The sequence below is a fragment of the Leptodactylus fuscus genome, chromosome 2 (genome assembly GCF_031893055.1).
Source record: "Leptodactylus fuscus isolate aLepFus1 chromosome 2, aLepFus1.hap2, whole genome shotgun sequence".
Lineage (NCBI taxonomy): Eukaryota > Metazoa > Chordata > Amphibia > Anura > Leptodactylidae > Leptodactylus > Leptodactylus fuscus.
In genome coordinates, this window is record NC_134266.1 from 252,566,408 (window position 1) to 252,589,855 (window position 23,448).

General features: G+C 44.9%; 1 protein-coding gene across 2 annotated transcripts in view; it reads left to right on the plus strand.

Annotated features, from left to right (window-relative positions):
• The window catches only part of ZDHHC20 (zDHHC palmitoyltransferase 20), a 35,585-nt gene extending 15,870 nt beyond the window's left edge, over positions 1–19,715 (plus strand). The window contains exons 4-14 of one of the 2 annotated variants that reach the window (XM_075266070.1): positions 772–892; positions 7,212–7,281; positions 9,145–9,177; positions 9,270–9,390; positions 11,649–11,684; positions 12,717–12,849; positions 13,605–13,731; positions 14,094–14,180; positions 14,618–14,727; positions 15,020–15,093; positions 17,190–19,715. In XM_075266070.1, coding sequence (XP_075122171.1) covers positions 772–892; positions 7,212–7,281; positions 9,145–9,177; positions 9,270–9,390; positions 11,649–11,684; positions 12,717–12,849; positions 13,605–13,731; positions 14,094–14,180; positions 14,618–14,727; positions 15,020–15,057 — 876 coding nt within the window. In that variant the 3' untranslated portion in view covers positions 15,058–15,093; positions 17,190–19,715. The remainder of the gene's footprint in view (positions 1–771; positions 893–7,211; positions 7,282–9,144; positions 9,178–9,269; positions 9,391–11,648; positions 11,685–12,716; positions 12,850–13,604; positions 13,732–14,093; positions 14,181–14,617; positions 14,728–15,019; positions 15,094–17,189) is intronic. The other variant, XM_075266071.1, reaches the window with a different exon arrangement.
• The last annotated feature ends 3,733 nt before the right edge of the window (positions 19,716–23,448 follow it).

A 23,448-nucleotide genomic window follows, 5' to 3' on the forward strand; every position in this document is an offset into this window, starting at 1 on the left:
TTCTGTGACTTCATGCCATGAAATTTATTGATTAAAATTTGTAGTAAATTTCCATTATAAAGTGGGTTTGTCATCTTCAAAGTGCGGCCTATGTAAGAAGAGCCTATTCCACCTACAGGTCTATATTACTGGTAGCCAGCGTAGCTTGTGCTGTTCGGGTACTAAAGCAGTGAATGAATATGACTGACCCCTGGACCCAGATTTACTATTAGACAGTGTATATTTAGACAGGCGGCCTGAAAATACACCCTGAGTGATGCTGGAGGATAAATGTGACACATCTTCAGACTGTCTGGCCTAATCTTATACCAGCTATTACTTGGTTTACTTGTGTGGGTCTACTTTGCTTGTGTCCCTGGCCCCATTTTCTGTAAGCCCAGGCCTCATCTCATTGTTTTCCCAGGGCTGTAACTGTATTCCTCAGTAACATGGTGTTTATGCAGTGACTTCCTTATGGCAGCTAGGTCAGGTTACAACAAAATCGCTGGAAGGTGTAATCTCCAGTGCCCGCTTTATAGCTTTTCTACGACATGTCAGAAGGTGATTGATCAATGACAGGGGAATAAATAGAGGTAATAGATCTATATCCTGGAAGCTGCCATGTGCGTGCTATCCTCCTGCCCACTTCCTGAGTCAATAGTTACCAGTCCCTCCATTACAGTACATGAGCAGCTGGTGCTGCCGCTCTATTGACTTTACTTAATCTGCGCTGATCACACAGTCCAATGTTTGTCTTCACCAGTCTAATGTTATCCCGTGTCCTTATTTCAGTTCTGTTTATCCAAGTCTGACAAGGAGTTGTACGAGAAGGAGGAGAGGCAAGAATACCAGCAGGAAATCCTCAGGCGAGCCGCTAAGGATTTGCCAATCTACACCACAACCGCCACCAAAGGTGAGGCTGTGACTTCTCCGAGGGATTAGCAGCTGCTTCATAGATGTTAAAATGTCATTAGTCAGTGACTGACTTGTTGGGGAGAGAAGGGTGAAGGACAAATGCTAACCCAGGCTGTGTCCAGAAACTTCTCTTCGTGCCACTGCTGCCAGCTTGGGCCTACTCTCTCCATAGACGTCACCGTCATATCTCATCAAAATGTATGAACAAATAAATTACATATAGGGAATAAGATGGTACATAGTTTTTCAAAATAAAGTCATCCAATTTTGCAGAGTTTTAAAGTTGGTGGTAGTCGGTGGCCAGTGGACATGACCATGAAGGTGCACTTTCTATTGCAAAATCTCATCCATGGGTTTCTTTCTCGTGGTTGGGTTATTTTTCGGCATGTGGTGTTTTTGAGCATCCACAATGCTTGTGTGTTTCCTTGTTCCTGTGTTGTTCAGATTGTTGCCACTTTGCTATTTGGAGAACGATGTACATCGCTAATGGGCTGAATGCGCTGGTGCTTGCAGCTGCTCCCCGTCTACCACTCACTGTCATGTCAGACACTTAGCGATCATATAATGAACTGGGTGATGTATTGTCACGTACGCACCGTCCTAGGGAATCAGCCCCCTCCCCACCCGAAACTACTCCTATACACACATACCAATGTAGCAGACTGGTAACACCGGCATAAACCATACATTCACCTATGAATAATATGATTCAGTAATATTAGTTACATAAAAGGGCTTCTTTCATCACACGTATTATATATGGTTAGCTGTAAGCACTGGGGATCGTGCGCTTTGTACCTGAATCTTTTATGCAAACATACAGTTTCTTCTTTCTCCTTGCTGCCCCAATAGTGGTGTGTGAGCAGATGCCGGTGCTAGGACTCTGTTCTCCAAAATATAGCCGCATCACCTCAGACCTTCTTATTTTCTTTGTTGTCCTGAGTGGCGCATGTCTCCCCTAATATTATGGTACACATTCACACACCAGTGCCTGTATCCTCTCTGACTGCTGTCTTTGTCACTTAGGGAACATGCACACGATCAGGGTTACATGCGGATTTTATTGCGGAAAATTTGCACATGTCTGAAAATCTGCACAAGATTTTGGTGCAGATTTTCCACGTATATCTAAATGCCGTGCTCCGGAGTGCACAAAGAGAACGCAGGACTTCTGGGACGTGTAGTGTGTAAAGCAGGGATGCATCATGTTGACCACATGCTCGATGCCTGCCCACAGGGATGAGCTCTGGAAAGATATTGCATGCAGTCTTGGGGTCCAACAGTGAATTTTCACCGCAGCATGCAAATGCAGAGTTGTCACCGGCTGGGCCATGTCTCCTGTTACTAAACACTAACTCAGGGTTTCCCTTTAAATAGCTGATCTCTTAATTTTTGTGCAAACGTAAAACCACATTATAAGGCATTTGGTAGACTGGTTTACAGGTTATCTTTCCATCGTTTTTGGTCCACCTAAGGTGCTCTTCGTGTCTGGATTATATACCAGTGTATTCCACGTGTACTGTGACAGTATAAATGGGGCTCTATGGGTGTATTCATATGGGTGTATTCAGCTCCCAGAACATATGTAGAGTATAAAGAGAGCATGACGTGAACAAGGTAACCAGGCCTGTAAAGCCGTACTAGACAAACGCTGGCGAAGCCTAATCCATTGTGTCCCCGACAGCCGGGTGCTGTACATTCCTCTTGTGTTTGTGTATGTGATGAGAATACACAGCGCCTTTCCGGGTGCCTGGCATTGAGCTGAATGGACTGGCGGGTACCGTTGTTATATCGGAAGGCCCGTGAATGAAGTTTGGGATCAGGCTGAGAACACTTTCTGACCACAATGCAATGGCTTTTGTGGCTAGAAATAATACAGCGGCAGTGCTAATTGCTCAACCCTTTTAGGAAGAGGATTAATAGGAACATGAGCTAAATTTAGATTTCTAACAAATATCTGAGAACATCGACCCATTTGGCACAGCGTCAAGGAGCGGAGCACATGGAGGAGCTCTGACTTACAGACATGTGGCTATGTATTTTATGCACAGAGAAGAAGTTGCAGTGCTTTGGAGATCAGCAGGGGTCTCAAGTGTTGAATGACCACCGATCACCTATGGATGAGGATGATGGGTAAGATCAGGAAATCCCCTCTTATGTCGGAGTGTGGAGGAATATCATTGGCTTAAAGGAACACTAACCTAGAAATGTGGGAAGAATATGCAAATCCGCCTTCCATGATGTAATTAGGAAGACAGTTGCTGCCTCATTGTTGCAAACCAATAGAGGGCGCTCACTGGAATGTGCAAGCCCGTCTTAAGACAGGATTCCAGTGAAATAACCCAATAATGGCTGCTCCCTTTAGCCTCATGCCCGACCTTCCAAGAGGCCTTTGTTTAGCAATGACGCTGGGATTATTACCAGGTTATAGTCTCTCAATCGAGGACAGCTGTTTCGATCTGGTTGGATCTCTTCAGCCCGATGTAGAGAGGACTATAACCTGGTAGAGGTGAGAGGCTTAGACAGGGTTCGGGGGATATTGTCACTCCTTAGGGAGAGACCACCATATAGGTGTGTGGAGACTTGTTAAGCCTTTAGCACTCCACTTTGCAAGGAACTATGGGAAGAATATGCAAATCCGCCTTCCATGATGTAATTAGGAAGACAGTGAGGCAGCAACTGTCTTCCTAATTACATCATGGAAGGCGGATTTGCATATTCTTCCCATACTTCCTTGCAAAGTGGAGTGCTAAAGGCTTAACAAGTCTCCACACACCTATATGGTGGTCTCTCCCTAAGGAGTGACAATATCCCCCTAACCTAGAAATGGACAAGAAAATCCAGTGGTCAGTCTGCATGATCGTGATGCAAGCCATCTTCTAGAAATCCTTCAGAGAGCAAATAGGTGAATCATCTGCTCCTTCTCCAGCTGGTAACTGAGGAGTTGGAGTTTAGTCAAGAGGGTGGGGCTTACTGATTCATTTTTATTTATTTTTTTACCATGGAGGAGGAGAGGCTCCTGCTGCAGCCAGTTGTCTTAAAGGACAGTGAGGAGGGGGAATCTCTGATCTCATTGGAGATGCAAAGAAGATTTTTATGTATATTTAAGTTTTCACTGTAATTCTAGACTTACTAAGACCAGATGCAAGGAGAGGAGGGTGGCAGTGAGTTTTATACATTTTTTTTGTGTGTGTGTGTGTGTTTTCTGTGTTGCATTGTGCTATATATGTCATGTTTACGATAGCAGTCACAATGGAGCTGATTTTACTGTGTCCTTGTCCGTGTAGTTGAGCACCAAACAATACCCCGCCAGGCCTCTCAGCTGTAGATGTGAGAATACTGGAGGATATGTCATTACACCAAGTGACTGCAGGACAAAGTGTCCAGTGTGCAAGTGTCACAGCTGCCGAGTGGAGGTGACTGAGCCCCTCTGTCATGTCTGTGGGCCCACATACAAGCTTGTCTATTGAAGCACCCATGCTGATATCCAAATATTACCACCCATCAGAATGGCCTCCCTATAATTCTCTGTACAAATACATGTGTGACAACTCCGTAATATGTTTCTACTTTAAGTGCTCAATGAGTGAGTGCAGGAGTGACCCCGCAGGAGCGAGTGCAGGAGTGACCCCGCAGGAGCGAGTGCAGGAGTGACCCCGCAGGAGCGAGTGCAGGAGTGACCCCGCAGGAGCGAGTGCAGGAGTGACCCCGCAGGAGCGAGTGCAGGAGTGACCCCGCAGGAGCGAGTGCAGGAGTGACCCTGCAGAGCATTAACCGTATTCTGCAACCATGTGAACGGAATTTCGGCTGGTCTTACACGACCGTATTGAATGTACGGTCTGCAAGTTGCTGATCAGCAACATAGACTCTCAACCCTCAAAACCCTCAATTGCAGACCATTTGCGGACTTACATTACGGCCGTGTAAGACTAGCCTTAAAGGGCCTCCTCTGGAGTTTGTCTAATTCCTGGACAACCCCTTTAAATTCTGCTGCTCCCGCAGGGCATTCACTTGTTAAAGTTGGAGAGAAATTTGAGTGACCTTGGACTCCATAGGTGGCCGCCACAACAGGCCATATTCTAATCCGTTACTACCTATAGGGTATGGGTGCAGTGCAGAGATACCGTCACGGTGGTGTTTCTAGAAGAAAGCAGACATGATTTTCTAATTCTAGACAAGACCTTTATAGAGGACTATCCCAGTGATAGCAATAGATGAGCCCGATGCAATATTCCTCACTTTGATCCTCCACTGGGCCAAATATGTCATGTTGTAGCCTAACCAGAGCTATGGGGCACAGCATGTCCGATATCCTGCTCCTCTCCCCACTGTGTACAGAGTGACTGTCCTCTCCACTCACTATGACTGTACATGTGGCATGGCTGGGCCCGGCATTGCAGACATACAACGCTGATCTATTGGCAGCAATCTTACGTCACGTCATAGCTGGAATTAATCCGATCAGTCAGGAAATCCTGTTGTGCTGTCCCTTCCAGGCTCCGTCCCATCCAAAACTCCTCGCCCAATATTTCACCAGGCAAAATACCAGCTGAGCCGGAGCCCGAAGAGGAAACTGGGCACTGGGTTGTATCTGGCGCTAGTCTGGGGGCTAAAGGTTATTGTAGTTAGAATTGATTAACGTCAATGGATCACTTAGTGCTGCTAATGGGAGGGCCAGAGGATTTTTAACCTTTTCACTGCTGGGGCATATGACTTGCACAAATTTGTTGGGGGAGGGGGAGCAGTTTTTCATCAAAGTGTAATGAAGTGTTACAAGGGCTATGTATGTGTCATGTATGCTACTTATGTAATATTTACAATAAGAAACCTGCCCTCCAGATACCAGTAAATGGTGTATCAGCTGTTCACTTCTGTCAGTGAAGGAAATAATAGAATAGAATTAATAATTGTATTTTCATGTCAACTTTTTTCCGACTCCTCTCAGAACTAGTCCCAATTCCACACCCTGTGCAAAAGTAATAGCCAACTTAAAGAGGACCTTTGACCATTTGGGGCGCATGCGGTATAATACAGCGCTAGAAAGCGGTGAATTCAGTGCACTATCCGCTTTCCTGTTCTGTGCCCCAGGTGAAGAGCTATCGGTACCGTTACTGTAGCTCTTCACTGTCAGAAGGGCGTTTCTAACAGTTTGTAAGGAACACCCTTCTTCACAGCAGCGTCTATAGCGGCGCCCATCACCGGGCAGTAAGGAACGTCCCCTCTCACAGTACAGCGCTATAGATGCTACTGTGAGGAAGGGTGTTACTGACTGTCAGGAACGCCCTTAGGACAGTGAAGAGCTGCGGTATCAGCACCAATGGCTCTTCACCAGGGGCACAGAAAGGGAAAGCCAGTAGTGCACTGAATTCAGCGCTCTGTCAGCTTTCTAGCCGTGTATTACACCGCATGTTCCCCAGGAGGTGAAAGGTCCTCTTTAACGTCCAAACATTCAGCTTTAAAGGGAGTCTACCACTTCCCCCAATTCTATTCAGACGCCACCATAATGGCATAGAGCACATTACAGTGATAAGTATCATACCTCTGTTATGTACCTCATGCTTCTAAATTTGGAGAAAAATACTTTTGATGTCTTAAGCAAATGAGGCAGTTGGTGCACTGTGGGCGGGGCTACTGCTCCCTGGAGCACTGTGGGTGGGCTACAGCTCCCCGGAGCACTGTGGGCGGGGCTACAGCTTCCCAGCGCACTGTGGGCGGGGCTACGGCTCCCCTGAGCACTGTGGGCGGGGATAAATCTCCTCGGAACACTGCTCCTGGCGCTCAGACCCAAGCTATCTCTTGACTGCACCACTCTGTTCTGTGGGAGTTGATTCTCCCCATCACTATCCTATTGAGCAGCAAGAACCGTGCTCCAGGAAGCTGAAGGCCTGCCCCCAGTGCACCAGTGCCCTCATAAGACTGCAAGGTTGTTATTCCTCCAAATCTACAAAGTGACATACATAACAAAGGTATCACTGCACTGTGCTTTGTGACATGGTGTGACAGCCTACTATACTTGGGGTAGCTGGTAGGCTTCCTTTAAACTGGGAGGGGTACTTTCTCATGAGACTATGCCTTTAAAAGGGCTGTATCTTTTTTTATTTTTATCATACATTATCTGCCTCCATTTTCTGATTCTAATTCGGCATTATAAATGTTAACTATGTGATCAGATTTTTTATTTTTCTTTGTCCTTATGTTCCATATGAAAAGTTTCCAGTTATCACAATAACAGACGTCTCTGCCCAGTACAAGCATCTGTTCCACTGATCTGTTGTAGAAAATTTACAATTTTTCTTTTGTTTTTTTTAATCCTTTAGCAATCCGATATTGTGAAAGATGTCAACTGATCAAGCCTGACCGATGCCACCATTGTTCGGCCTGTGACGTGTAAGTTTTTGCATTGTCTTATGTATGTCCTGTTGCTTATATAGCCCTGACATATTCTGCAGCGCTGTACAGAGATGCTTAGGATTCACATCAGTGTGGTAATAGTCTGAATTCCTTATTGGACACAGCAGGGCCAATTCCAGAAAGGGGCAATAACCCATCAGTAGGTTTTTGGGGTGTTGGAAGAAGATACCAGGTACCCAGAAAAAATCTACACAAACTTGGGGAGAACATAAACCTCATAAAGCTCTATGCAGATGTGGCCCTTGGTCGGATTTGAACCCTGGACTCCACTATATGCCTGTAGATCAGAGGTTCTATATTCTGGCCATTACTAATATTTATATCTGCAGACTCCTGATAAATGACTAAATAGATTCAGTGCAGAATACATAATGGACAATGGAGCTGATATACAGCTGTATAAATAACTCACTTATGAAAGGAGCCTAAAGAGGAGCCGGAACAATGTTCCATTTTGTGGAGTAAAGAAGATGTTAGAAGCCAATACAGAGTTCAGTGACCCCACTAAAAGCACTCAACCTCTCTCGTATCCAGGGTCCCTGAGGCCTGGTGGTTTCATAGTTATATACAGCAGAGGAAACATTATCCATTAGAAGGAGACGGTCGGGACAGTGTGTACCACAAGTAGAAGATCCACAGCGAATAAGAGAGATATCTGCTGGCCAACCGAGGACAAGATATGATAGAGGGAGAGAAGCTGAACTATGTGATATGTAGGATTATAGGATAGAGGAGAGAAGCTGAGCTCTGTGATGTATAGGGTTATATGATAGAGAAGAGAAACTGAGCTCTGTGATATATAGGGTTATATGATAGAGGAGAGAAGCTGAGCTCTGTGATATATAGGGTTATATGATAGAGGAGAGAAGCTGAGCTCTGTGATATATAGGGTTATATGATAGTGGAGAGAAGCTGAGCTCTAGGAGGGACAATAAAAGTCCTGATTACCTCGCCCACACACAATGATTGGCAGCTTTCCATATACACACACTGATACAGGGAGAGTTGTCAATTGCTATGTATTTTGGGCAGGGTAATTGAGACTCTCACTGGGCAGAATAGGAGAAGAAACATACCTTTGTTGTCACAAATCAATGGAGCAAAGCAGAGATGATCTTTTTATGGATATGCAAATCATCCAGTAGGTGCATTAGGGGTGGGGCCTGACTACCCAAATTGCTCTGGAATTGCAATCTAGTGACACCCCTGGAGCTTAGATAGATGGATAGATAGGAGATAGATAGGAGATAGATAGGAGATAGATAGGAGATAGATAGGAGATAGATAGGAGATAGATAGGAGATAGATAGGAGATAGATAGGAGATATAGATAGATAGATAATATTCAAAGCCTCTATAGGGAAACTATATTCCAAACCAGGCGCTGCTCCTGGTGCACTTACCGGCTGATTTACATATCTGTATAGCAAGCCATGTTCCTATTACTAAAGGCCCCTGTACAGCACTCTTATTGTCAGGCTCTCTTTCACTAAAGTAGTTTCAAGCAGTCTGAAGGACCTGGGATTCGTGTAATGTTTCATCTCTCCTGCGGGGGTGCTGCAGCACAATTGAATACTTGCTGCCAGGTTCCCTTACAGATCACAGCTGTACACCGGGGGTCTTAGGAGTTGGACAACCTGTAATGAGCTTATTTTTCTCCCTGTAATTGTAGAAATCTGACAGCCCCTTTAACCACAGCACCCTGTCCGGGATATAGCTATTATTTTAGTATATCTGTACTTTGATGCGGTCCTTTTATGTGGTGACGCTCTGTAATACGTCTTTACAGTTTTGTTGTGGTCTTATTATATTGTGTTTTCCCATCCTTGTCTCCTGCAGATGTGTCTTGAAGATGGATCACCACTGCCCCTGGTATGTGCGGCGTCTTTGCGGCTCCTAGTCCTTGATGTGCCTTATATTTGCTGCTGTTGGGTTCAGCGATGTCTCTTCTATTATAATTGTAGGGTGAATAACTGTGTGGGATTTTCCAATTACAAGTTCTTCCTGCTCTTCTTAATGTACTCCTTGCTGTACTGCCTCTTCATTGCGGGTACCGTTCTACAATATTTCATCCGATTTTGGACGGTAAGGATCATCTATGTAAAGTGTGTATATATGTATGTGTATCTATCTCTATAATTTTAGATGCCATATTCTTTTATACTTCACCAATGTTTTCTAAAAAAAAAAAAAAATATATATCCCAATACTATATAAGTTTTTCAACATTGTAATATTAATAGGATCGGTGGGGGTCCAACACTTGAAACCGCCACCGATCAGTGTTCAGGTAAGCTTCCTCGCTCAATACCAAGCACAGTGCCGTACATTGTATAGTGGCTGTGCTTGGTATTTCAGCTCAGTTTCATTCACTTGAATGGGGTGGAGCTGTAGCAGGGCCATCACTGGGATGCGATGTGAAAGCTCAGATACTATACATACTGTACATCCGCCTAGCTCACTTATTATACAGAATTAGAATATCGACAGGTTTCTCTGTATTGTCTCTATAAAGAGAACCTGTCACATGAAAAGGAGATGAAATCCAGAGTGTGATCGCCATAAGGCTAGTGTTCTGCCTCCTAATGATACGGCAAGCTTCATGTGACATCAGTGTTTCTCTATGGACAGAAGAGTCATGGGGACTTGCAGCTATGTAGTAATTGTTGCTATTGTCTCAGTCATCTGCTATTTTACCCCAGATGTCACGTGGCTAGCATTCACAGTAAAAGGCTCGTTGGTGGGGGGGGTTGTCATTACAGTGTGTTTGTTTCTGCATGATAGTAATGACATTTGGCCAGGGTCTTCCTGCCTAGTGTACCGCTCCGCTAGATGCCATTGTTATCGTAGATGAGGGTCCCTCCTCTGAGAGAACCAAGGACGCCCAGTAAAGGGAACAGTCACTTACTATCTTTTGGCAATATATTATAAGGCCCGGAGGAGCTGTGCAGAATGAGATGGATGGATAGATCTTTATTTATGGGAATATATTCAGTATAACTTGTATTTCATCCATGTAAGTCCCTTTCTGTACTTACGGGTCCTGTTTAGTAATTGGGAGCTATTTCTGTGTGCACCATCATACAGTCGCTGTCTAGGACCGCCAATTGGACACCTAGGACAAGTAAGGAAGTGCAATGAATAAAGCACACGTTATAGTGAATCTGTTCCCATAAAACTCTATATCAGTCTGCTCCTCCTGCTCTATAACATGCCACCTGCACCACCAGGCCGTGCCTGACCAGTTTCCTTTAAAGGTATTTTCTGGGGAGTTCCGTTTCTCTACCTTCCTATCACTAGAGGGTTCTTCATGCTGGACCCGGCGGTTCTGGGTTGGCTTTGACCCTGGGTCATGTGATCAGAACCAGCCCTGACCCCTGGGTTGCACCACCCCCAGCCCTCCTATTGTAATTGTTTGTGCAAAAAGGTGAGGAGGGAGGTGGTGGGGCACCCCGGGGTGGGGTCTGGCTCTGATCATGTGTCCTGGGGGTCTGAAACAGTGTGGTCTGGCATGAAGACGTCACCCGAGGAATGGAGGTAAATGTCACTCCCTGGACAGCCCCTTTAAGATCCTAAACTCTCGTTTCGCTAACAACTATTCTTCCCGGCTCTACCATTAATGTGCATAGGGAAAAGGAAAGATGATGGATTGAAATCCAACTACTGGATCCTTCTTTCCCCCAATATATATTCAATATTAAGCCAATACTGCTGACATTATTAGCTTCAGCCATTGTGTGTCTATTGTATGACATTTGTCTGTGCGTGGCCACCTTCACGATGTTAGGTGGAATTTCCAGGACTATAAAATTTATTGGGGTCCTGATTCTCAGCACACCCGCTGATCAGCTGTTTGAAGAAGCCATGACGCTCAGGCAATCTCACTTCTCAAGCCAATGACATCATATCTGTTGGTCACGTGGCTGTGCAGCTCCTTCCCATTTAAATGGATGGGACTGAGCTGCAATACTAAGCAGAACCACTATACAAAGCGAGATGGTGCACTAGTGGTAAGTGGTGATGAGGCTGCAACCCTCGTACCCCACACATCACTTATGGGAGTGCCGAATTTCAGAGCCTGACGGATCTAATATTGATGACCCTTTAAATGGCTATATGGGGGGTTATCTGAATAGGGTCAGCAGATAATTAGGTATGGGGAGATCCATTTGTGTAACCTGGGTATTGATTTTGGATATTTAGGTTGGGATGAGGCTATGCATTGCTTTCATCATTATGTGATGCCCATACGTCCACCTGTGTGTTCCCGTCTTCTCTCCATACACTTCATGTGCCGATCAGATCATTCTACTGTCTAATGAACTGTCTTTGTTTGCGTAAAGCTTTGCCGCAGCAAATCCGAAGAAACATGTCCCCAGGTAAAACCACCGAATCATGACTGCTCCATCCCAACATGCCGAGCCGTCCCCATCTGCAGGATCTATAGGGATTGTCCACAATGCATCTCCTAATAGATTCGGTCTGTCCTTACCCCACACCAGACCTAATGCTATACTGTCAGGTCATCTCTGTGAATTGACATGAGGCTAGTCCTCCTGTCTTGGTCCATAAAGCATGACCTGAAGTTTGGGGAACTAGAAGAAGGTGTGAAGGACAATAGGTCTATAGTATGTGGACGTAGGTGGTCGCTGCTGTAGATTGCACGTAGTCCATACGTACGCACCCTGCCTATACCTCTGGTTATCTCTTGAGGCTGCAGTCCAAACCTGTATTTTAGATGCCTTCACTCTTGTCGAATTTCTGGTTGTCTAATCCTATATCTGTCCGTCTGTATATAGGCTGCTGTAAATGCTATTATATTATATACAGGATAATTTCATCATACAATGTTGTACAACTTGTCGTCACGTCTTGCCATTTCGGCCCAAGAGTATAACCAGTCTATAGGCACGTAGTAGCACTACTGATGATGGTGTTAAAGGGACAGTCTCACATAGGCAGACATGTTTGGGATGACAGAACCAAAACAGCCACTACGAAGTGTATGGAGCTCTGGGGTATGGACTGGGGGTAAACAATGGACCGGCCTAGTTAGACCCTACTGATGTAAAGGAAAGACCCTCAATATATCTGAAAATCCCCTTGCTCCACATCATACATACATCTGAATTATTGGGTGACTATGCTAATGTGCACAGTGACCTACAATTCAGTGTAATCTCCTATCTCAGATGCGTTATAAACGTATCCAATAGAGAGTCTGAGACCCTATATAATTACGTTATCATCCCTATAGGGAACATGTCTGTGTACTTGTGAGACCGTCCTTTTATAACATGGTAATTATTACATCTGGTATCACTTACACACATCCCATTGGCCCATGTTCTGACCGTGCATTATACAGATGGTACCTATAGAATTACTTTATATTTTCTCTTCGTTTTCAGAATGAGCTGCCAGATACCAGAGCCAAGTTCCACGTCCTTTTCCTGTTCTTCGTGTCGGCCATGTTCTTTATCAGTATACTTTCCTTATTTAGCTATCACTGCTGGCTTGTTGGGAAGAACAGATCTACTATAGGTAATGGAAACTTCAATTCTGACCCCATATCTCTTCCCTATTGTTACGGATCCTAGACCAAACCCATCCATTCCAGACCTTTATGTGAACCCCAAATAGTTTGGAGTCTATATAAAGGTCTGGTATGGAGTCTGCATACAGGGTGTCAAACTATCCCTTTATAGACCTAAGACGAGACAGATAGTTAGTGCTCCTTGTTCCTATGCTTTCCTCCACTCCTGGGCACCATTGCAGATCAGTTCCTGATGCCTCTCTTATACTCTTATTTCCCCCTACTGGGCTCCCATATGCACCTCCATAGACAATATACTAATGGTTATTGTCTATGGAGGTGCATATGGGAGCCCAGTAGGGGGAAATAAGAGTCTGACATCCATGAGTCAAAGGGGTTTCCTGGGATAAAAATATCAATGGCCTATCTAAGGGATAGGCCTTGAATCTCATATCTTTGGAGGAGTCTGACACCCCTACTGATCGGCTGTGCTCAGAAGATGATACTCAGAGAATGGGGCAGAAAGCAGACAGCTGTTCTGCAGTACCTGGTCTGGCCACTACCCAGACATCAGCTCCCATTCACTTGTATAGGAGCTAAGCTGTAATGACTCTTTCACTACACAGAGAACAGCGCTGTCTGCTTCCTGCTCCATTCTCTGTGTATCAGCCATGGCATAGGACAAAATACTGATCTAGTCACAGTTCCAGACTGTTGGGTGCAGAATAATATCCACTTCTGTTTTGTGTTCCGTTTATTTTAGAGGCTTTCCGAGCTCCCTCTTTCCGAACCGGTCCTGAAAAAGATGGCTTTTCCCTCGGCTTCAGCAAGAATGTTCGACAAGTGTTTGGAGATGAAAAGAAATTTTGGTTGCTCCCTATATTTACAAGGTAAACTCAAGCTTCACGTGAGAAATGCTGGATAAAAGAATGATATAAAAAATATAGAATTAAAATGTAATAATATAATAAAAAAATGAAGATGCACAAACTTGAAGCTCCTGAGCCTGAATGCCTAATCTTTTAGAGGGCCTCTAGCTATGATCTAGATCTTCTAGCTCTGATGTCAGGGACTCGACCGCACCAACTAAACCTGCAGCATTGCATTACATTAGTATATACAGATAGATAATACACAGACATACTCAGAAGAGATGCACATGGGAATGTCACATAACTAAAGCTGTAGCTCCAGGACCTCAAGGCAGAAATTGGAGGGGTTTTTAATGATTTTTTATTTTCTTGTTTTACAGCCTAGGAGACGGATGTTCTTTCCCAACTCGCCTTGTGCTTGGGGATCCAGAGCAAAATCTTTCTGCTATCCAGAGTGATTCCAAAAAGTATGTATGTCCAGGGATCTATTCTGTAATCTGCAGATAGAAATACAGTGCTGGTGTGTATAGTCATTGTTGGTGTGATCTATCTATCTATCTATCTATCTATCTATCTATCTATCTATCTATCTATCTATCTATCTATCTATCAGCCCAAGCATTCCGCATGCAGTGACTATCCTGTATTGGCAGTGCCACAGGACATCTCCCCTCCGTCCTGGCATGTAAGACGTGTATAGTCACAGTGGTCTTCTTGCTTAGCCCGGCTATGTGGTCCATGTTGCTGACTATACAGGGCACCATAACAAGTACAATCAGCTCTTTTCTCCATCTCTCCACTTTGCCCACATGTAGTAACTGAGCGCTGCACTTATCAATGTATTAGCAGTTGTTCCATCAATGTATTATTGATCAGCATCGGGTTCATGTGTTATTTCTTTTAGTGCCGGTCCAAGCCAACCATTTCCAGCCAGACCTCTCAGCGAGTCCCAAAACAGACTGCTTGGAAGTGACAGCCAATGGGTGGATAGTGGAGATGACCATGCACAAAGAGGTGAGGGTGGTTTTTTTGGGTTGGGGTGGGGGGAAATCTGTGTAGGGAAAAAAGGGTAATGAAAAGTGGTTGTTTCCCTGCCGTCAATCTCATCTCTCATCAATCTCCCCCTGTTCTCTATTACTACACCCCAGCACTCTCCTGCCCCCTAGTGTTAGATGCCAGCGCTTTCCATAGAGATTATGATACTAAACCTTGGGAATAATCTGATGTGATTTGTCGTCTCTATGGCGGTATACTGGTGTGATGTGAGATACTGGATAATGTTGTGACGTATGTCCTATCTTTTCAGTTGAGAAGAACCATGTAACCATATTGGTGGAGAGCTGATCACAATTACTGCTGCTCAACAGAGCAGGGAATAAGGTATGGTGTAACCCATTCACTGCCAAGCCCCTACATGATATGGCAGAATACCTGTACACATCTAATACTAAGTACAAGGCTGCATGGTTTATTATGGGGCCTCTAATGTGACCCTTAACCCAATCGGAGGACTACACAGTAAATGTAGTGCCTCCATCTGCTGCCTAGAGGTGGCGTTGCATGTGTGTCCATTCTTTACCATAGTAAATAGTAAGCCCGCAGCACTTAGCATGCTTCCCTATGACGCTGCCACAAAACACACGTCATACAGTGAAGCAGACCGCGCCATATCCTGATGTACAGAGCCATCTTCTTCCAGCGCAGTGTCTTTGCCAACGCCGCTGCTCCTGGTAAGCGTTCCAGGTGTTGGCCAGTTCATCAGTATCTGGGAAACCCCTTTAAGGCTAAAGCCCCACATAGAGCCAGAATCCCATTCACTTTGCACGTACTATAAAATGTAATATTTTATAACGCGGGGCTTCAGCCTAAAGGGATTTTCCAGTCCAGTCCTCTAATGCTTGTTTTACTATCTACAGGATGTGTGGTGGAAATAAAACCGAAGCACTTCCTGTGCGGAACCAATAAGGGTTTACAATATAGCCCGGATCCCCTTGTTTCCCAAGTGGTTAGGGGAGGTTGTGGTCTGCAATCACTAAATGAGTATGGGCGGGTTCACACCAGCGCCCGATCTCCGTTTTGAGGTTTCCGTTTTCTGCCGACAGGAGACGGAAACCCAGAATTCAGTGTCCGCCCGTGAGCGTCTTCTGCTCTCCATGGCGAAACAGGGGTTTTTTTGTTTTTAACCAGACACAAAGTCCTCCATGTGCAACTTTGTGTCCAGTTTAAAAAAATACGGTTTTACCGTGGAGACCAGAAGACTCTCACGGGTGGACACTTTGCAAACCCATTGAAATGAATGGGTTTGAAAACTGCCTGCCAGTTTCAGTCTCCTGTCCAGTTTCTCGGGCAGGAAACAGAAACCTGCAAAACAGAGACCGGGCGCTGGTGTGAACCCGCCCTATGCCAGGTTTGAAGAGTGAGGGCTGCTCATCAGGTCGCTTCTTGGGTATCCTTTGGATTCCAAATGGTAGAAATAATAACAAAAATGTTTGACCCACAGCAACCGAAGTTGCAGGGGACAAAATCCTTAAAAGCAGAAACCAAAATAGGCGCTCTACGCTGCAGCCTTGCTAAGGTGTATGGAGTGACAGATGGATATATGATAGAATCATCCAATGGGATACAATACATTTATTAGAAGAAGTGGTACAAAGATAGTAACTGATCTGTCAAAATCAACAATAGACCAATTGGGTAAAACCCAAAAAAATATATAGATAACTGCGCTGAACCAATGTTCAAAAACACGATTTTTATTGAAGACACCTATTAAAAAACACACTTTGTGTGTTTTTTAATAGGTGTCTTCAATAAAAATCGTGTTTTTGAACATTGGTTCAGCGCAGTTATCTATATATTTTTTTGGGTTTTACCCAATTGGTCTATTGTTGATTTTGGCTGCTCCCCCCTACTAAGGGGGCGGTGATAGAACTGCTGCTCATAGGAACCCCCCCTTTTTTTTCTGTGTTTTACTGTGGTATAACCACTTCTATTGTAGATCAGCTCAGTGCAAAAAAAGTTCTATATTTATATTACGAGTAACTGATCTGTGGGAGGGGGCTGACACCTGGACCCCACACATAGCTGCTCCAGCAGTGGATGGGGAGTGTGTGCAGGTTGTTCCTATTCCAGTAATAGGAGTGGAGCTGCAGCCCTCTACACTGTATAGCAGTGATATTGGAGTAGTACAATCTCCGTTCCTATTACTTGGTGGCTGCGCTGTACTCGCTGCCCCTGCACTGCAGTAACATCTGGGACCTGGAGGTTTCCAGAACAACCCACACACCCTGTATAGGTCATTAGTATGAAAAATACATCAGTGCTCGGAAAACTCCTAAGTCTTCTCAGCAACGTGAGCGCTCGAAGACTTCACAGTGTTATACTGCCACCTGCTGGCAGAATTGATTGGGTAACCTCAAAACTGGAAAATTTGGCAATTTCCTCCTTTCATTCTTCACTGCTCTTTCGTTCTGCAGGTAATGTGCAGCACGGACTATGCCACCGTACCACAGTATCATGCCAACAAGAGGGATCCATGGATCCCAGAGGATCTTCTAGAGCCTGCACAGTCTCCATGCACAACAGCGAATGTCTCCGAAGAAAGGAAACCATTGCCTTAATATCCTCATAGTGCATTAATGCAACATAACCGCAGTTTTACACATTGAATTTTATTACATAGCAACTTTTTTCTTAAGGAGTCTCTTCTACAGTTTCCGGTTTAGTCTGCGTCTGACTTTTACACCATGCAATAATTTCCCTCTGCGACTCTCTAAAGCAAATCTTGCCAAGCCTTTCGTATGGGTGCTGAAGATTAAATACTACCACGCTACAATACCACCGCCTCAACAATGGTGGGCATGGTACGGCTCGCCTCAGACTACCACCCCAGCGTCTCAGGACATACTAGGGGGTAGTAGGTTGCCTCCATCAATGGATCTCCTCTCCAGTTCCAGCATCTTCTAGTATTGTATGGACTTCTGAAGGTGTCATTCGTCCATTTCGCAGGCCCGGTCAGTGCGGACAAGGACGCAGATTTTCGCCATCATCAGATGGGGAGCTGACCTCACATTTACACTTTTTTATATATTCATTTTTACGAGTACGGCAATTTTTATTTCATTTTTGTTTCTTCCAGCAAACACGGAGCATTTTTCTAGCCTACTTTATACTGTAATAGACATGTGTATGATATACGGAGGCGGAAGAATCCCCCTCCTCACAATCCCCTGCAGAAACCCAAAGGAGGAGAAAAGCACAGGCCATCCGATTGCCACTTTTTGTGAAGATACTGTATGATATACTGCAGACACTTGGGTACCTTTTATACTGGCAGCGTTGATCTCTGGCGCTTTTTATAAAGTTTGGTTTTTTTTGCTTTTTTATGAAGACAATGGTGATCCCACAAGACTGTTGGGCAGATAGACATAAGCAAGTCACTCCTTTACGTTGAATATGTTTCTTTTCTAGTTTCTGCTGGATATTAGCATGTTAAGGATTTCTGTTCATGAAGTCTAATTCTATTTACTGCTTGGGAGGAATCGCCAAGAAACAGAAGACGGTTCAGTTTTTGCCATCCTGAGGATGATGTAGCCATGTAATGGGATGTCGTGACACTGCCTGGGTATAGGGGGCTGATACTAGGGTCAGATACAGTGTTGGGTATGTGTTTTGTCACATTCATGAAGGTCTCTGCAGTATCCTTACCTAGGGGTATATATTGGGGATATATCCAGTATGGAGACAAGTACTGCGCCATTAGTTGGAGTGTACGGACATTGAGGTACATAAATGTGATACAAGGCCCAGTATTACCAGGTATATGTAGCCATCTGCAACCAATGGTGTATCCGAGAAGGAAGCTCTGAGCAGATGTACTAGGCCTAAACAGGACAGGGACCCCTCCACATGAGTGGTGTGGACCCCAATGGTGGCCGTAGACATGAGAGAAAATCAGCCAGACAATGCAATAAATATAAGGTGACAATGGGATTAGATACATTTAGCTTAATTGGGGGGGGCCGAGTTTATTGTCCATTTGGTGCCCGGGAATGTGATATTTTTTCCACAGATTGGATTATTGGGACTGTTTTCACAGACCTGACTCAACCATTGAGCTGAATGGGTCAGTGGAAAAATGGGCATCGCTCTGTTCCTGCTCCCACATGGCCAGTCAAATCCCTGTCACCTATGGAGGGGTTCTCCGGTCATACAATTTATATTGTGAGTCAGCTTAGAGGGGTTATATGAGGTTAGAAAAACCATTGTCTCTTTTCCTAAAATAGCGCCACTTATGTTTTATGGGCTGTGCCTGGCAGTGCGGCATTACCCTCACTTACACAATCCAACCCCTTTAGGTGAGGACGTCCTCTCTGTGATCACCATAACATTGCCAAGCTAGAATAGAGGCCAAGTAGGGGGTCACGCTGCCCTCCTCTACTACTAGGGGCCGTCTGCCATTAGGTGAGTGGGCGGCTGGTCCCCTGCAATTGGCAGATTGTGGCTACATTGGCGTAAGGTGTATGGCCAGCTTCAGGGTAAGGGGTAGGTGGTGCCGTGGCATGATGCAACACCAGGAGAGAGTCCTTGCCATGTTCGCTGAGTCCTCTGTCTGCACTGCTGGTCAGTGATGGTGACAGGTCACTTTCATAGTAGATCACATTTACTAACCTGCCGCCTGGATTCAAGGATTGACTTCTCAGTTTTCTTTTTTTTGTGACGATATTGATCCTCTGACCCTGGATGATACCGGGGCGATAAAATCACCAAATGTACAAGTCCTCGATGTATCTCACTAGTGTCAAATAAATGATAGCAGATGGTCCGAGCAGTATTACAAGGTGATGTGCATGTCTGAGCGCCACAATGACCGATTCCTCTACTAGCAGATGCCACGGTCTGACATTCCTCCTACATTGCTGTATACTGTACACCACACCACTCAGCCGTGTTATATGTATCCTATTCATACTGTGCTTTTATGTATAAATTGCTTTTACTTACCCGTTGTTTTCGTCTTTTATTTCTCCTCCTGTTTGACCTCACATGGTATATACTGCCTTCACATCACTACTAGGAAGGTTGAATCTCCTTATGGGCAGTATCATATAGCCAAATTTGGCTCCGCTTTAGGCCTCATGCACATGATCGAACGTGCCGCCAATAATTATAGAGCAGCTCCTATCCTGCGCCATGACGTTGGAGCAAAAGGAACCCCCTATTGAAATCAATGTTGGATGAAAGTTACTCAGACAAAATTCGGATATCCTATTAAATTATTCCTCTTTCGGCCTTCACACTTAGTCATGTGCATGAGGCCTAACTGGTCCAAATGGAGCACAGCTGAATTGAACTTGACATATTGGTCTAGGTCAGCTGAGCTGGGTAAATCCAGCCTAGGCACCGTATCCTTAATGAACTTGGCCGTGTGATGCCGGCCTAAAGCCAGGGCTGCTCGGGCCGCTCAATGTTACAATACATGAGATGGCTTTCACAGGGCTACACATTGGGGGTCCCACATTTCAGCCCTGAATATTCTGGGCCAGAAATAAGGTTCTGTGATGATAATTGTGCGGCATGGTCGTCTGAAATTGACCTAAAGCCGGCGATACACATCAGATTTCAGATGGCTGTCATACATTTGGCCGATCAATGAAGGGACTGTTTGTGTGAATGATCCCAACCGTAACACCCAAGCTGGTGGGACTCTATAAGACTAATATTCTGTATGCCAGTCGTAACTTCCCTGTCTGATGTGAGATGGGCCCAGCCTCGTAACAATAATTCAGGTGCACAGGAGGTGGTAACTATTGTAGGTTTCATGCCATACTTATAGTCAATGATTTATAATAAATTTGTTGGACCGAGAGTACCCCGTCTGCCTTGGTCTCTGCCCATTGTTGGAAAAAGTGTCAGGCACGGTGCAGAAGGAAAAATGTGCTGTATCCTTGGTGCAAGAAGAGTGATGTGCTAAAGATGGTGTAGATGAGTTAGTGAATTCACCCAATGGGTGTCCTTAATCTAAAACTCCTTTTTCTTGATGATCTAACTATGAATAGCATTATAGTTGCGTCACCAATCTAGTGACATCAGCAGCGTGAGGGGTCAAACCCACTCCTCTTACATCAAGATGTAACCAGACTGAATTCACAGTAAGGTTATAATAATAATAAATTTTATTTATATAGCGCCAACATATTCCGTAGCGCTGTACAATTTGTAGGGTTCAAATACAGAAATACAGACAGAAAGATACATTACAAAGAAAATCATTTCCCACAATGTGACTGAGGGCCCTGCTCGCAAGAGCTTACAATCTATGAGGTAGAGGGGGTGACACAAGAGGTAGCAGGGGCGGCATTGCTTATACAGAGGTCAGACACTTTTGTAATAGAGGTGACTGTCATTACACAAATATAAAGCTTTATGAGCCGTCACCAGTCGTGTCCTTTAACATGTGGATGGAGCTTGGACCTATAAAGTTAGCCTGAGATGACATCATATCATGTGGGGAAATGTGGGAGCGGGGACAGAGGAGGGTTAAGGGTTTACGTTAGACATTGTGATAGGCCTGTCTGATAAGATGTGTCTTTAGTTTGCGTTTGAAACTGTAGAAATTGGGAGTTAATCTGATTGTCTGGGGTAGAGCATTCCAGAGAAGTGGTGCAGCTCGGGAGAAGTCTTGTATACGAGCGTGGGAGGTTCTGATAATAGAGGATGTAAGTGTGAGGTCATTGAGTGAACGGAGAGCACGGGTTAGGCGATAGACAGAGATGACGGAGGAAATGTATGGAGGTGCGGCATTATGGAGAGCCTTGTGGATGAGAGTGATAACTTTATATTTTATTCTATAATGAATAGGCAGCGACTGGCACAGACCCAAGGCATCGCTGTAGCGTCTAGCCTGATAGATGAGCCTGGCTGCTGCATTCAGAATAGGTTATATGATAAATGGTAGAGGAGATGTCATACACAAGTTATAGTGAAAATTCACATACATGTACCTGGAACCTATGCATGGGGATAGTAAATTCCACCATGATTTTGGTTCATTCCCAACTTTTGCACAACAGAAAGAGACAAAATGTGCAGCACGCATAGTGCGCCGCAGCAAGTTTAGCCCCGACCACTTTTATGTTGACTCCGCCCATTCTCTTTCATTTTTCATGTCCCCCGACACAGTATAATGCTCCTACAGTCACCTGTAAATTATATGTCTCCACATTGTAATGTCCCCCTTCCAACTGCCCCTCAGTATTAAGTCCCTCTCCTTGTGTCCCAGTTTAATCATGAAACTGGATCAGCTGGAGGGGGACATTAGTAATGGAGGTAGTTAGAGGGGGCAATAAATGGCAGATGAAGTGGGACATTAAACGGTGGGCAACTAGAAGCAGACATTAATCCGTAGGGGTAGCTGGAGGGTGACATTAAGCAGGGGTCAACTAGAGGCAGACAGGTCCCCCTCCAGCTCCTCCCACGGATTAATGCCCTCTCCAGTTGTCCCCCAGGTTAAGTGCCCCCTTTATCTGCTCCATTTCATGTCCCCCCTCCTTCTCTGTCCCCCGGTATAATGACAAACACACACAGACTCTCTCTCTCTCCATCCTGCATCTCACATCCCCCCTTCCTCCTCCCTTCTCAGTACCTTACACGGATCTCTTCTCTCTTCACTGCACGGGACACTGACACGCCCACCTAGTCACGTGACCGTGTGATGTCACACAAGGTCCTTGAACCATAGTAAAGCGTTCCTCCGATCACCGCAGCCTCTTATCTGTTATAAGAGCAGGCGGTGATCGGCGGAATGATTGATCAGTAAATCGTTAAAGGGACATGTAGGGAGCTGCGCGGGACAGGGGTAGGAAAGTGTGAGTGTCCCGCGGAAATCGGTACGGTTGGGCGGTATGCATTTGTTCGGTTACACTAATCTGTGGATAAGTGTACTTTGTAGGCCACTTTGTACTGAGTTGCTAAAAGACTGCGCCATCCACTGTGTAGTGGCCGTGCCAGGTTACTGCATCTCTTTTACATTCACTACTATTTCCAGCTCTGTAGCTACTGATATTAGCTGAAGGCAAGGCTCCCAGGCATCAATCCCCCAGCTATCTCACATTGATAACATATGCTAATATAGGCTAAGTCCTTACCTTAATAATAACTTTATATAGTGCAAACATATTCTCCAGCATTTTACAAGTCGCAGGGTACATGAGCAAACTGTAGTTGACATTACAATGTGACAACCGTATTAGTGCAGGGATGATGTCACGGGATGAGGTATATAGTAGGGTGACATTAGCATAAAGATGGTACCAGAAGTCAAATCTGCTGATGGTTTGTCCAATAGGAGCTGTGTGGAGAGAGAAGAAGAGGGGGTCTAGGACCGAGCCCTGAGGAACCCCAATACCAAGGGGAAGAGATCCCACAAGCGAACGATACATGAAATGAGTGGTCAGAAAGATAAGAAGAAAACAGAGAGTGATGAGGCCAATAGAGTGGAGAGGAGATGGTGGGCTACGGCGGGGGTGTTAAACTCATTTTCACCGAGGGCCACATCAGCCTTATAGTTGTAATCCTGCCACTATATAAATGTAGCTTTGCCGGTTATGTACAGCTACATTTATAGCCGTTGAAGGCAGAAATGTTTTGGCAGAGAATAGACCTTCCCGTGCAAAAACATTTTTGCCAGGAAGATCATAATATCACCAGTGACATGAAAATTTTGATTTTAAGAGG